At 32.8% G+C, this 13,438-nt stretch overlaps 1 protein-coding gene across 2 annotated transcripts; it reads left to right on the top strand.

Moving 5' to 3' along the window:
- Positions 1-1,653: 1,653 nt before the first annotated feature.
- Positions 1,654-9,767, top strand: LOC114754088 (cysteine-rich receptor-like protein kinase 10). Of its 2 annotated transcripts, none has more exons than XM_028942829.1 (8): positions 1,654-2,101; positions 2,336-2,748; positions 4,278-4,394; positions 5,398-5,495; positions 7,047-7,257; positions 8,374-8,614; positions 8,733-8,883; positions 9,101-9,767. In XM_028942829.1, the coding sequence occupies exons 1-8, from the start codon at positions 1,719-1,721 to the stop codon at positions 9,407-9,409; spliced, it is 1,923 nt and encodes a 640-aa protein (XP_028798662.1). In that variant the 5' UTR covers positions 1,654-1,718; the 3' UTR covers positions 9,410-9,767. The 2 variants fall into 2 exon arrangements, with proteins under 2 accessions (XP_028798662.1, XP_028798661.1); XM_028942828.1 differs by having other exon boundaries at positions 1,655-2,101; positions 5,329-5,495.
- The last annotated feature ends 3,671 nt before the right edge of the window (positions 9,768-13,438 follow it).

Raw genomic sequence — 13,438 nt, forward strand, 5'->3', positions numbered from 1 at the left:
GTTGATGGGGCAATCTCTTCCACGACAAATAAAGGAAGCGGTGGGAAGTTATAAGAGATCATCAAGGCTCATGGATCACTGGTTTTACCTAGTTACTTGGAAGATGCAGCGTCTTTGAATCAGAGGAATGGACTCTTTATAAGGGGATCAAGCTTGCTTGGGAACTTCGTTTGAAGAAAATCATTATGGAATCTGATTCAAAAGTACGAGCGGATCCGGTTCCACAAAGGAAGGCCAGTGACACGTGTAGTCTCATCTTTTCTCAAATGCTAGATGATGGGCTATGATTGGGACATTGTATTACCCTTGCCTTCATTCCCGGCGAGCATTACAGTTTAGCAGGTCAACTAGCTAAAGAAGGCTTATCTCAGTCAGCAATTTTCTAGGATAGCCCAGCTCATTTAAGAACCTGTGTAGTAAAGATAGTCTGCGATCTATTACCGTTTCTTTTTTAATTTTGGGTTTTAGCCCTCTTCTTTTACCCAAAAAAAAAGGCCTAATTAAACTTGTGATCAAATAATTTTTATTTAAGTATTTTCTTTCTTTAATACTTCAAATAAGTCTTGAATATCACTTAGCAATATTTTTCTTATTTTTCTTTAATTTTTTGTAACTTTCCTGATTTTTTTGGGATAAAGTTTTCATAATTATACTTAATGTATTAAAAATTTTTGGGAAAATTAAATTTTTGACCCCTGCCTCTGGGGGTTTTAAAATGCCGTATAAGCCTTTTCTAGTTTAAAAGATTTTCTAGATCACCTTTTCATTCTGGCTGCTTTTGTTTATTTACAATTTTGTCCCGGAACATTTATTCTTCCCCCCTTTCTCTAACTTGGACCTTTCTTTCTCTACGCTTAGATTTCATTTTAGCCCTTAGAATTATCCAAGAGTCTCTAAATTATTTACACTCTAGTCTCAAAAAAAAAATTTTAATTTGCACTTTAATTTAGTCCTTGGCAAGAACCATTCTATCTCTATTTAGGGCACTTCTGAGACGTTTGCTCAATTGCACTTGATAGCCTACTTAATTTGTGTTTAATCTTGATCTTTTAAGCCCAAAATCTTGAATAAGGCACAACTAGCTATTTGAACATGAATAATATTTGCAAAATTCGTCAATTTTTTTTAGACATAATAACTATTACTAAATAGAACTTTTGGCTTAAATATCATTCCCCCTGATATTATCCTTTTTTTGGGGGACCGAAACATTGTTTTCTAGTAACATTTTGATTACTAATACCTTTGATATTTAGTACAAGAGCTAGTTTAACTTTTAACTTGATCTTAAATATAAGATTCTAATCCACTTTATCTTTTATATTTATCTATTTTTTTAAGGTATTCTTTGTAGTAGTTGTACATATTAAAGATTTTATTAAATAATAGTTCTAATTAATATATATAATTAACAAGGGTATATTAAGAAAGATAACACATATTTATTACAAGTAATTAACTTAAAAAAATTTTTTAATCTATTCAAATTAGTCGACTAGTTCTTATATTAAGAAATAGAGGTAGTTTTTATTCTCTCCTTTTCATTCTCGTCAAATTGATTCTAGTATATCAAACATAACCTAACATATACGCGAATATAAGCCAAACCTTTGTAATGATAATTATCTCTACCTATTTTTGAACAATTCGTCACCAATTTATTCACTACCTATTTGTATTCCTACGCAGTCCAAAATTGAAATAGCCTCTATGATTGAATGATGGGATCATCATCAAAACCAATTATTAGAGTTCCCGAATTTCTCATCATCTTCTTCATAATTGTTCTGATCATCAGTTTCATCAGAATAAGTACTTCTCAGGGACCAACCTTCGTTGGAGATGACTGCCATAACAGATCTCAACAAGTCCTTACAGCGTCCTACAAAGCCAACCTTAACCAGCTCCTCTCATGGCTCTCCACTGACGCAGCCACAAGCAAAGGCTACAACCATACCTCCATCGGCACCGCCACCAATGCCGTCTACGGCCTCTATGACTGTCGCGGTGATGACGCCGGATACTTCTGCCAGTTCTGTGTCTCCACTGCCACTAGAGAGGTTCTTCAACGTTGCCCCAGTCAATCTTCCGCCGTGATATGGTACTGATCTGGCAATCTATGAATCATACTAATGTTTGTTTTAAGTTCATTGCTCTATATACTTGGAATGTTTCAGGGATTTGAAATTATCTTTTATTAACTCAAAATCATAACGAAATCAATATATATATATAGAACAAAAAACGGTGATCATTTCACAAGTTTGTATTTTGTATTCAAAACTCAGAAATTATACTGAATGAATCTTCTTTTCTTCTTTAACAATATATATAGGTATGACTTCTGCATCCTCCGGTACTCTAACAAGAACTTCTTTGGGAACGTGACAACAAGCCCGTGGTGGTATGCTGCCGGATCAAAGACGGTATCAGATCTGACGGAGGGGAAGAAGGCGGAGAGTTTCATGAGGGGTCTAATCGTAAAGGCGATGGAGAACACGACGGAGTTGGGCTCCAGGGGAGAGTTTGATTTGGGTGGTGGGAAAAAAAGGTATGCATTGGTTCAGTGTAGTAGAGACCTTAATACACAAGGTTGTAGACGATGTTTGGAGGCTATGGTGGACAAGGTTGCCCAGTGTTGTGAGCAGAAGCTAGGATGGCAGGTTTTGGCTCCAAGTTGTCTAATTAAGTACGATGATTACATGTTCTATCAGGCATCCTCTTCTCCAAATCCTAATTCTCCCACAGGTATAACAAGAACAAACTTATCTCCTTTAAAATTTCACTCTACATAAAATTCAGTCATTTATTATGAATAGTACGTGAATGATGAACAAAAAAAAATCATATTAATTACTTTTTCCCAGCTTAAATGTTGGAGATAGTTTAGGAATTTGGTTTAATCCCAGATATAAAAATTTAATATACTTTGTTTTTCAAATTTGCAAATTTTTATTTTTTGTTTCTTAAATTTGCAAATTTTTTTTTCAAACTATGCATGTTGATTGCAAATGTTAAAGGATTGTCATTAATAGGGATAATTTTCAATGTAAATGATTAAATGCGGTATTTTAAGAAAACCAGCGCATATTCTTTTCAAATAATTAATTTAATTAATTCTCTTAATTTATATAAATTAGTTATTTAACTTATGATGTTGGAATTAATTTTGATTCTTGAAGAGGAATTGTTTGCAGATTTGCTTTACAGTTTAAAAGAAATGGTTATTAAAAAAACCAAGAAATTTTGCAATTATTCATTTCTACTCTTCCTTGTGCTGCTATCTTTTTGAACTCTATCAGAAATTTATTTTTAAAAATAATCTCCATATCCTTACGCATTCTTGCTTGTCTGTGAAGAAACAATGACTGAAAAAGACACGGATATGAATCCAACTACCCCCTTTTTACACGACAGACAGAGAGGAAGTTTGAAACGTCATGTTGATAATTTTAACTTTGGTCCAGTAACAGTGAGCAGGTGGAGATAAGTCCAACGAGTTGGTGAGAATGAGTGGTCTCAATTTCATACAAATCTTTAAAGAAGCGCAGTATTAAATGACTGATCCTTGTAAATCTCACATGTGTACCCGCAGCCACACACGCAATTTATTAATACTACTAGTTTGTAAAATTAATCATCCCTAAAATTCTCTAAAATTAAGTGGAGTAGATTCTACTAACAATGTTTTCTGTCGCAGATTCGATATATTTTTATTCTAAAACTTCTGCTGCTTCTTTTATAATTTTTACATATAGTCAAAGTGTAAATTTTCCTCAAAGTTTTTAATTAGAAGTGCTGAGTACTTAAAAGTTCTTTTTTGGGTGCAAATTAGCCCCAAAAGTTTGAAATTGTAGCGATTTTGCCTCCTCTCATTTAAAAACTAATGTTGAACATTCAAATAGTAACATTGATTATTAACATTTTTAACGGTATAAGGCAAAATTACTATGATTGTACACTGATGGGGTAAATTTGTATCCAAAAAAAACTTTTAGGAGCCCAGTACTCTTGAGTGGAATTTATTTTCTGAAACAAATTTGCACATTAACCCCATATGTATATACACCGTATAAGATATATTTTTTTCTAATAATTTTTGTAATCTTGTTATGTGAAAGTAAAGTTATATATTTTAATTGGCATATAGTTAAAACTTCATCTTTCAATAATTTTTTCGGTAGCTTTCACTTCTACCCAACTCTAGAAGAACTTTATATATGCTTTGATGTGCATATCAGATCAACATTAACATATGCGTTGATTTGTCGGTGCAGCCCATGACGGTGATAGCAAGTCAAAAGTCATTATCATAAGCGTAAGTCTATCAGTGGCCATAGCTATATTAAGCTTCTCTATCTTCATCTTCTGGCGGACGAGGACTTCTAGAAAAGGTATTTAATTAATTAGGACATTTTATATGCATTCAAATTTCAGTGCAGTTGTGTGAATTTCTAGTTTAATTATATTGGATATATCTTTATGGTTACTTTCATTTGATTCGTTGCCTATGAACGTAACACATAACATTTGATCCAGAGTTTAGAAGAAATTAGATAATGTGAAAATGTAAGAAAATTAAATTTTATTACTATTTTTCTCACCAGATAAGCACTTAGATATTTGAGTGCCAAAAGAATTAAAAAGAGGTAAGATCATCTTTCTTTGTTCTGTTACTATTCTCACAGATTCTTACAGAAGAAATGAAACACTCCTCTCAACACTGAAAATTTTGAACCTTCTTCTCGGCTTTCTCTTAGAGAAAATTTCTCTTGAAAATAAAATAGAAAAACTTCATATTTTTCTCTCAATTATATTCAAGAAATTTCCTATCGGTAATATTGAGAGAAATAATCAAATTCCTCCAAAAGAAAAATTATCCAAGGAAATAATTTAAAACTCAAAAAAGAAAAGAAAACGCAAAAAGAATGATGACTTTATTTCTTTCTTATCTTTTTGTCTTTGAAACACTTATCTTCCTAGCTAGGAATAATTAATTTATGGGGTAAGGTGTTCAAATATATTGAAAGTATATCCATGAAGCAGCACCCAGCATATATCTTCTTCTTTTTTTTGCGCTCTTTTATGGGATAAGCAGTGGTGATAGTTAATGCCATAAGTACCATATTAGAGGATTGAATGACTTCTTATATAAACACTTATTTTCTTATTCAATCGTTGCGGATATAATAACTATATATTGAAAATTGTTATGCGAGTATATATATTATATGATCTATGAATATATATATATATATATATATATTTTGGATCGGAGGTTGTTAAATATTATCAAAACAAAACTTCATCATATGCTTTGTCTTGTAGATGATATGCCGTTGGAGAGCACTCCAATCTTTTACAATCTATCTGAAAGAGAGACTTCATTGAACACAGACCTTCCCACAATCCCTTTACCTGTGATTCAACGGAGTACCCATCAATTTTCAGAAGCATCTAAATTGGGAGAAGGTGGATTTGGTCCCGTTTATAAGGTACCAATGATACATTGGATTTGTAAGTTGTGATATTGAAGATGTTAGATTATTGGGTTAAGGTGCAATTTTAACAATGATGTTTTTCGCTAAGAGCATCTGGCACCATTAAGTTTTGAAGGGTGCAAAATTATATACAAACTTTAAAATACAAAGCAATTTGATCACTTCTGTTAACATGTCTAGACGGTTGTTTTTTTCTAAGGTGGGTCCCACTAGGTGTTTGGCTTGGCATAATCCTTCCACTAAAAGCATGACACATCACCCTCTTAAATTTTATCTCTCCTCCTCCTTCTCTTTATGTCAACCCCTCGAAGAGAAAACATTAGACTCAATTCTCTCTCTCTTCCCCCTTTGCAAGTTTGCCTCCTCTTCCTCTAGTAATGGCAACTTAGAATTCAAGAACTAAATGACTGTTCTCGAAGCTTGAGGGGAGAGAGGGTGCACTATTGTATTTGATGCATCTGAAAAAGAGATAGAGGCATCAACACTGAAGGCCATTGACTTTGCGAATAGAGGAGGCAATGCAAGGAAACAAGATGCTATGTGGTTCGACAAGTTGGGAGGCGACCATCCACATTCTGTTGAGCTTGTTTGACGAGACAAGGGAGAAAAGTCAAGGTAATAAGCTTGGTTGATGTAGTTGGAACGACTGATCATAGGATAGTTTTTAGAAAGATGGTTAGGCCTCCAATTGTTTGGAATTAATCTGCTTGGATTGCCATAATTCTTGAATTAATTAGCTTTGTTCATCAAGCACCGAGTTGTAGAGGACGTGCCAGGTGAGTTGAAAAGGACCTAAATTGTGTTCTTTATTGAAAGAAATTTCTTCTATGAAAGAGAGTCCTCTATTTTGTATTTGGTGTGAGCAAGGCCATTAAAAATTGTTTATGGTTGAGATTTGTTTTGACTGCCTAGCTCTTGTTGTTATTCAATAAGAAAGTTGTGATAAGAAAGTTGGAAGGGAGACCAACGTTTAAATGAGGTAGAGACAAGAGAGAGAAAGATGGAGAATAAGAAGCGTTCGTATGTCAGGTGAGGGAAGAAAGAGAGAGAGAGAAAGGTGGAGAGAGACAAGGGAGAGACAAAGGAAAAGGGAAGGGAAAAGCAAAGGAAATGTATACAAATATGGGACCTAATGAACTAAAAGGTGATGAACATTTGACACAGTTAACGGAGTGGTAAAATTGCCCTGTTTTTTAAAAATTGTGTATAATTTTGCACCCTTCAAAACTTAATGGTGTTAGATGCTCTTGGCGAAAAACTTTATTGTTAAAATTGCAACTTAACCCTAGATTATTTGTCTATTCCTAAAGTTGTATTTGATTTTACATTTATATTTTATAAGTTGGTAACATTATAAAACATTTTGGCCCTCATTATTAGCCTTATATTTTAAAGCTATAATATTGAGATAACCAATTTTGTTAATTTGGCAGCATGAATATTCATATGAATCTAATTTAATCAATATGCATGTTATACATGAGTTATGTTTGTCTTTGCCCTATGTGTCAATGCTTCTACAATTTCTATCAACATTTTCACCAGGGGACATTGCCAGATGGGAGGGAAATTGCTGTGAAAAGACTTTCACAAAGTTCAGGTCAAGGCTCAGAAGAGTTCAAAAATGAAGTGATATTCATAGCAAAATTGCAACATAGAAATCTTGTCAGACTCTTGGCTTATTGTATAGAGGAAAATGAAAAGCTACTTATATATGAGTATCTGCCTAATTCTAGCCTTGATTTCCAGCTTTTTGGTATGTTTTCTAAAATCCATCTCTATCTATTTGGTTTTCCCCTTGTTTCTTTATATGGCTCAAAAATTAATGTTGAGCTCTTTTGTCTTATTGTTCTTTTTTGGTTTCTGTACTGCTGTTATGAGTCCAAGTGTAATTTCAAAAACTGATTAGACTTTGGCAGAGTGTGTGTGTACACACACACACACCTGAGAGTATTTAACATATATGTCTTGTTTTATACTCCTCTAGTCTTAAGTTAGAAAATTAATATGCAAAGATTAAAAAAACAGTTAAGTTAGTTATGTATAAGAAATGTAAGTTGGTTTTTGAAAATATCACTTTAATTATTTTGAATTGCATATTACACCCTGATGAGAACCACCTTAATAAATGTAATTAATAAGGATAATTTAGAGGTCAAATTATGAATTTGGAAAACTAAGCTGATTGGGATCTTATATTTAGAACCAAAACAATTATTAAAGAGTTTTCAATGATACTCCATATACGAGAGTGTTCAGTGTCACTAACAACCCAATTTATTCCTTACATCACCTCCTCGTTAGTACAAATTAAGTTTTCTTAGCTTGGGTGTAGCTATAGGATAACTTACGTGACTTTTATGATATGGTTGTCAAATTTACATTATAATTATCAGTATGATTTTGAAGAGGAGATAAATGTCTGCGTCCTCTTGGGCATTGCTGAATTTATGAATAAACTATGCCATCTCCATCATTTTCTCTTAGAAGTCTTGAACATGTCCCTCAAGCTTGGCCTTGGAAAATCTAGTTCTATAAGAATTAAGAAGTCATCTTGGCTGCCCCTCTAATTTTGATGTGACTACTTTTTAAGTCGATCAGTATGAAGATGATAAAAAAAAAATTTCTTCCTTTTTTAGTTGAAAGGAAGGATCTTGGCACTCCAAACTATTTCTTGGGCCTCGAAGTATTTTGTTTTAAGGATAATCTGTCTCTGGATGAATTATTTATTATTTGTTTTGCTATAAAAAAGCATGGAGGGAGAGTACTTATGCGATTACATTACTAGGAAAGTTTCCTAATGAACAACAAAATCTTACTTTTCACCTCATATGATGTTGTCAATAATTTTTTCTTGAACAATTATTGTTAGATGAAGAGAACAGAAAAAAATTAGGTTGGAAGCAAAGGCTAAATATTATTAATGGAATTGCAAGAGGACTTTCATATCTCCACGAAGACTCTCGACTTAGAGTAATTCACAGAGATTTGAAAGCTAGCAATGTCCTTTTGGACTATGAGATGAATCCTAAAATATCAGATTTTGGATTAGCAAGAACTTTTGAAGGAGCACCAAGTCAAGGAATAAACACCGGCAGAATAATGGGCACTTAGTAAGGGTCATTTACTTCTCATCTTGTTTCCTTACTTGAAGCTTAGTATTTGAAGTTTCTACAAAATTACTATATGGATAACTGAATTTTTTTCTTTTGATGATATGATTCTCAATAGTGGATATATGGCTCCAGAATATGCTATGGAAGGATTATTTTCAGTGAAATCAGATGTTTTTAGCTTTGGAGTTCTTCTTCTTGAAATCATATGTGGAAAAAGGGTTAGATCTTTCCATTTCTCTGAACATCAGCAAAGTCTTCTAATTTATGTAAGTTCTTTTGGGGATGAAAGCTAACAATTTTTTTTTTTTGCATGTTCTGTAGTTTTTCTTGGTCTTAATTGATTTGTTTTATTTTTGAAGAAAAAAGCTAAATTTAGAATGGGAGATTCTGCTATTATCTATGATGAAATATTTCTCCTAAGATATATGAAAATTGAAGTTTAATATGGTTTCGTAATCCCAAAGAATTTGCAATTGCTTGCAGACATGGAGTCTATGGTGTGATGGAAAATGTTTGGAACTCATGGATCCAATGCTGAAAGATTCATACATAGAAAGTGAAGTTTTGAAGTGCATACACATCGGTTTACTTTGTGTCCAAGAAGATGCAAAAGATAGACCAACCATGTCCACTGTTCTAGTCATGCTCGCAAGTGACACAATGACCTTTCCCAAGCCTAATCATCCTGCATTTTCAATTGGAGGAATAAGCCATGAAGATTCATCTACCTCAAAAAATTCCAAAGATCCTTCCATTAATAAGGTAACAGTGTCTCACATAATGCCAAGGTGACAAAACCAATCTTATTATAGAAGACATATCTCCTCTACAATGACAGTGTTTTGATGAAGGGAGAGATAGAGAGTGATTAGGCCCATCAAACCTCAAGATTATATTCCATCGTGATGAGGAACTGATATCTAAGGTTTTGACAAATTATAGAATGAATCAATTAAGTTGTTCATACCTACGTTTATTGAAGAATTTGTGAAAAGAGAAGGGACCTTTTCTTTTCTTTTCTTTTTATTTCTTTAGGCTAAATTAATTGTATGGGAATTATCCGCATAAACATAAAAGTTTTAGAGGGTTCATTGTAAAATTTCAAAAATTATGAGATTATCTATCTGAAATTCAAGAAAATTATGTACTACCTATAACATCCATCCTTTAACCCCTTAAAGTACGTATTTGGAAACATTAAAATTCTAGTGACTCATGTTGCAAGCCTGTAGATTAAAAATTTAAAAGTTACTTCTTGGGTTACCATTCACTTGAAATTTCAGATTTTAGGTCTAACTTTGAAAAATCATAACTAATTCTAGAAAAATTGTATTGAAGTGGTTCAAATTTCTATTTGAAGCTATTTTAATTTTATACAAGGAGAAAAAAATCATTGGCTCAATTCCTTACCCAATTTGTACAGTTTAATATCTAAAGTTTATTGTTTATTTGGTCAATTGAAAATTTCCAAAATTCTGGGCTAAATTTGATCAACTATATATTCTAGTATGCATATCCAATTCAAGTGATCTATCACTTTTTTTAAAGCTCTAGATGTGTAGTAATTACTCGCCAAATTTCATAAACAAAACTCTTTCATTTGCTTAGGATTTACTCTGTCTAAATTTAACTGCTCACTTAGGGGTATCTTATCCCCTTAACTTGCAATAACAATTCAAATAAATTCAATACATATGCAATACCAATCCAACATTGTATTACTCATTCTTATACATCATTATAGTCCATCATACATGCCAATAACATTATTTCCAATACACATCACCAATTGGCACATATAATCTCATAATCGCATATCATTACATAACATAATATAATACACTAGTTCATATTTCTTCCTTTCCTTCTTTGTTCCCCTCCAAGCATTGCTTTCTCGTGAGCATAAACCAATTATGTTTGGTTAAGAGAAGGTGAGATTTGAAAGAATCTCAGTAGTAAACATTACCCAAATGCATGCAAAACAAATGCAAGTGTATGACATCTTTGGTTTTACCTACTTTCACCTCTAAAAATAACGACGTATTCATATGTTCAATATTGCATACATACATGACCATGAACTAACCAAAGCATAGAACAACATTTAAGCATTCATGCTTTCAAATCATCATCAAACATCATCAACACCCAAGCATATATGTCAAGCATTTAAGAGGGTAAATTCACTACCTTATAACCTTTAAGTGTCCTCTTATCTTTTGGCTCCCTTTTGCTACCAATTTTGAGGTAACTTGTTCAACTTCTGTTATTTCTCTTCCTTGATGTCTCATGGGTCTAAATGTATCAACTCATTATTGTCATTTATTCATTAGAGCCATGTAACCAACAACATCAACAATTTATTTTCTTTGAACTATATCAACTTCTAACTTTTGAGCTTGATTTTCAACCTTTCTAAAATTAATTTCACATGCTATTCCCTCACAATTTTACATCTAGAATCCATTTCCAAGCTCAAAATAAACAAAATCCAAATCCAACCCTATCTTAAACCCTAAGTCTGGCCAAAAGTCACCCAAAGTTAAGGGGAAGTTGGATTTCTTGCAAACTCATCACAAAATCACTTGATTCAAGCTTGTTTCTACCTCTTGATTATTAAGCTAACATAAATCCATTCTTTTCCTAACTAGAACAGATTTGAACAGAAATTTTAAAAAAGGTTTTCATCCTCTTAAACTCAACAAAATCCAAAGTTAAGCTCAACAATAACAAGAGTAGCAAAAACTACATCAAAGACCATAATCATACCTTGTTTTAGAGCTTGAACTTGCATAGAATCACTTGGCTTTCTCTTCTCCTTCCTCTTTCTCTCTCTAGAATTCATTTTGCAAGAACTTTTCCATGGTTTCCATGAGCTCAGACAAAATTAAGCGGAGGGGAGGGTATTTATAGACTTCATGAACAAATCCTAGCCATTGATCTTGAAATTGCAAGAGTAAATCTTAGTCATCGTTTGATCTTTCCTTATGATTTTGCCAACTGTCCCTTATCTCTTATCTTCCATCTTGATCAAGCCAAGTGTCTAACTTCTAGATTTCTTAAGTCATCTTACTTACATCATCAAGCCACGTGTCTCTTATCCAACTGTACACGTAAGACCTTTTTTTCCCATCTGACCGTACACATAATCGCTTACATGTCCCTTCATCATTTTTGGCATTAAAATAGGGAGGAAGTTAATAGGAAATTTGTGCAAAATGTAGTCCCTAGATATTCCTCCACTTATCTTGTCTTTCTGTATCGTATCGGGTACTTTTTTGGGTCCTAACTTACATAGTACCACTGGAATATGTTCTAGCACTCTTTTCTTATCTTAATCAAGTCCATATATGACGCTATCTCATAGGAGAATGGAAGAACAAAGTTAACTCCACTGAAAAGATAATTAGCCTTACTGAATCACACAGTAGAGATTTCGCTGTATAAAGTAGACAAAGGATTGTCTAAAACGTACCCGTACTGCATTCTAATTTTTCTATTACCCATAAATATCTTCTGATGACTCAGCATGCTGACCTAGAGGTGTCATAATTGTGTCATGAATGCACATAGCAACCCATCACACTAACTCAGTACCTTCATAATTGCCTTTAGATATTTTCTTTGATTTTGTCTCCTGTTTAGGGGACAAAATTTATTTAATATTTGACTAGATCATTTTATTCAATCCAAAACTCCAAAAATTCATCTATTCATACCATAAAATTCCTTAAATTCTACAGAAAATTTATGAATTTCCTCAGATCATAACTCAATCCATAAGTATTTCTTTTTGAATTTCCCGTAAAATGCCCTTTTTTCGGCACAACTGGCTTTTAAGTATTCTTAAAGCCATTCTGCTAGCCGTCTAGGGATGAGACTAATTTTATAATTTTTTTGTAGCCTTTTAACTCATGAATCCACATTTTTGCTTATGTTTCCGAAGCCTTCTTATGGCTCAAATAATTAAATCTATTTTTATACCTCAAAATGAACCATAATATTTAAAATTCATTGAAAATCAATCCAAGGGCATTTTCATCATTTTTCTCTACATACAGGCCTTAACATGCCATTTCCCATTTTTTGGAATTTTTTACAATTTTTCTAAAGTATTCAAGCCTATTTTTCATCACTACCCTTTTTGGCCTGAAACTTTACAAAACTATGATTTTGCCCTTGCTTGGCTTAACCCTATAATTCACCTCATAAAGGCTTTTAACGTAATCTTTGGCCTACACTCATCTCTATTTCTCATTCCTGGGCTTTGAGACTTCACTAGAGTCTTTTATTTTATTCACATTTTAATCCCAAACTTCCTCAATTTGCAGTTTAGTCCCTAAAAACTCTATTATTTCTATTTCACGTTTCTGGGGCTCCTGCTGAATGGGATCTAGTAGCTTGCCCTTTTTAGGCTAATTTTAATACTTCTAGACCCAAAGTTTGGGATGTTACACCACCTCCAGTTATTAATATAAGAGCTAGTTTTTTATTCAATTTCGTCCTGTATATAAAATCACAATCTACTTTGTCTCTTATATTTATCTATTTTTTCTTAACGTAGTTCTTGTAATAGTTGTACATGTTAAAAGTTTCATCAAATAATAATTTTAGCTAATACACATGATTATACTTATTTATTACAAATAACTAACTTAAGTAATTTTCTTAATCTACTTAAATTAGCCAACTAAATTTTATATTAAGAATCTGTAATAGCATAATTTAGCTTTTTACTTTATTTGAAATGGGGTTCAACCTGCCGTCTGGATTGAACCAACAATAAGCCCTATACTAAAAGGGGAATGTTATCACTAAGAC

The sequence above is a fragment of the Neltuma alba genome, unplaced genomic scaffold (genome assembly GCF_004799145.2).
Source record: "Neltuma alba isolate B1F8T4 unplaced genomic scaffold, ASM479914v2 tig00010070_pilon, whole genome shotgun sequence".
Classification (NCBI taxonomy): Eukaryota; Viridiplantae; Streptophyta; class Magnoliopsida; order Fabales; family Fabaceae; genus Neltuma; species Neltuma alba.

Bases quoted from the DNA above. Each gene is read 5' to 3' on its own strand.
- LOC114754088 (XM_028942828.1), top strand. From the start codon at position 1,719: ATGATGGGATCATCATCAAAACCAATTATTAGAGTTCCCGAATTTCTC. The intron at 2,102-2,335 runs GTACTGATCTGG...CAATATATATAG, and splicing joins CAATCTTCCGCCGTGATATG to GTATGACTTCTGCATCCTCC. The intron at 4,395-5,328 runs GTATTTAATTAA...TTTGTCTTGTAG, and splicing joins GACGAGGACTTCTAGAAAAG to ATGATATGCCGTTGGAGAGC.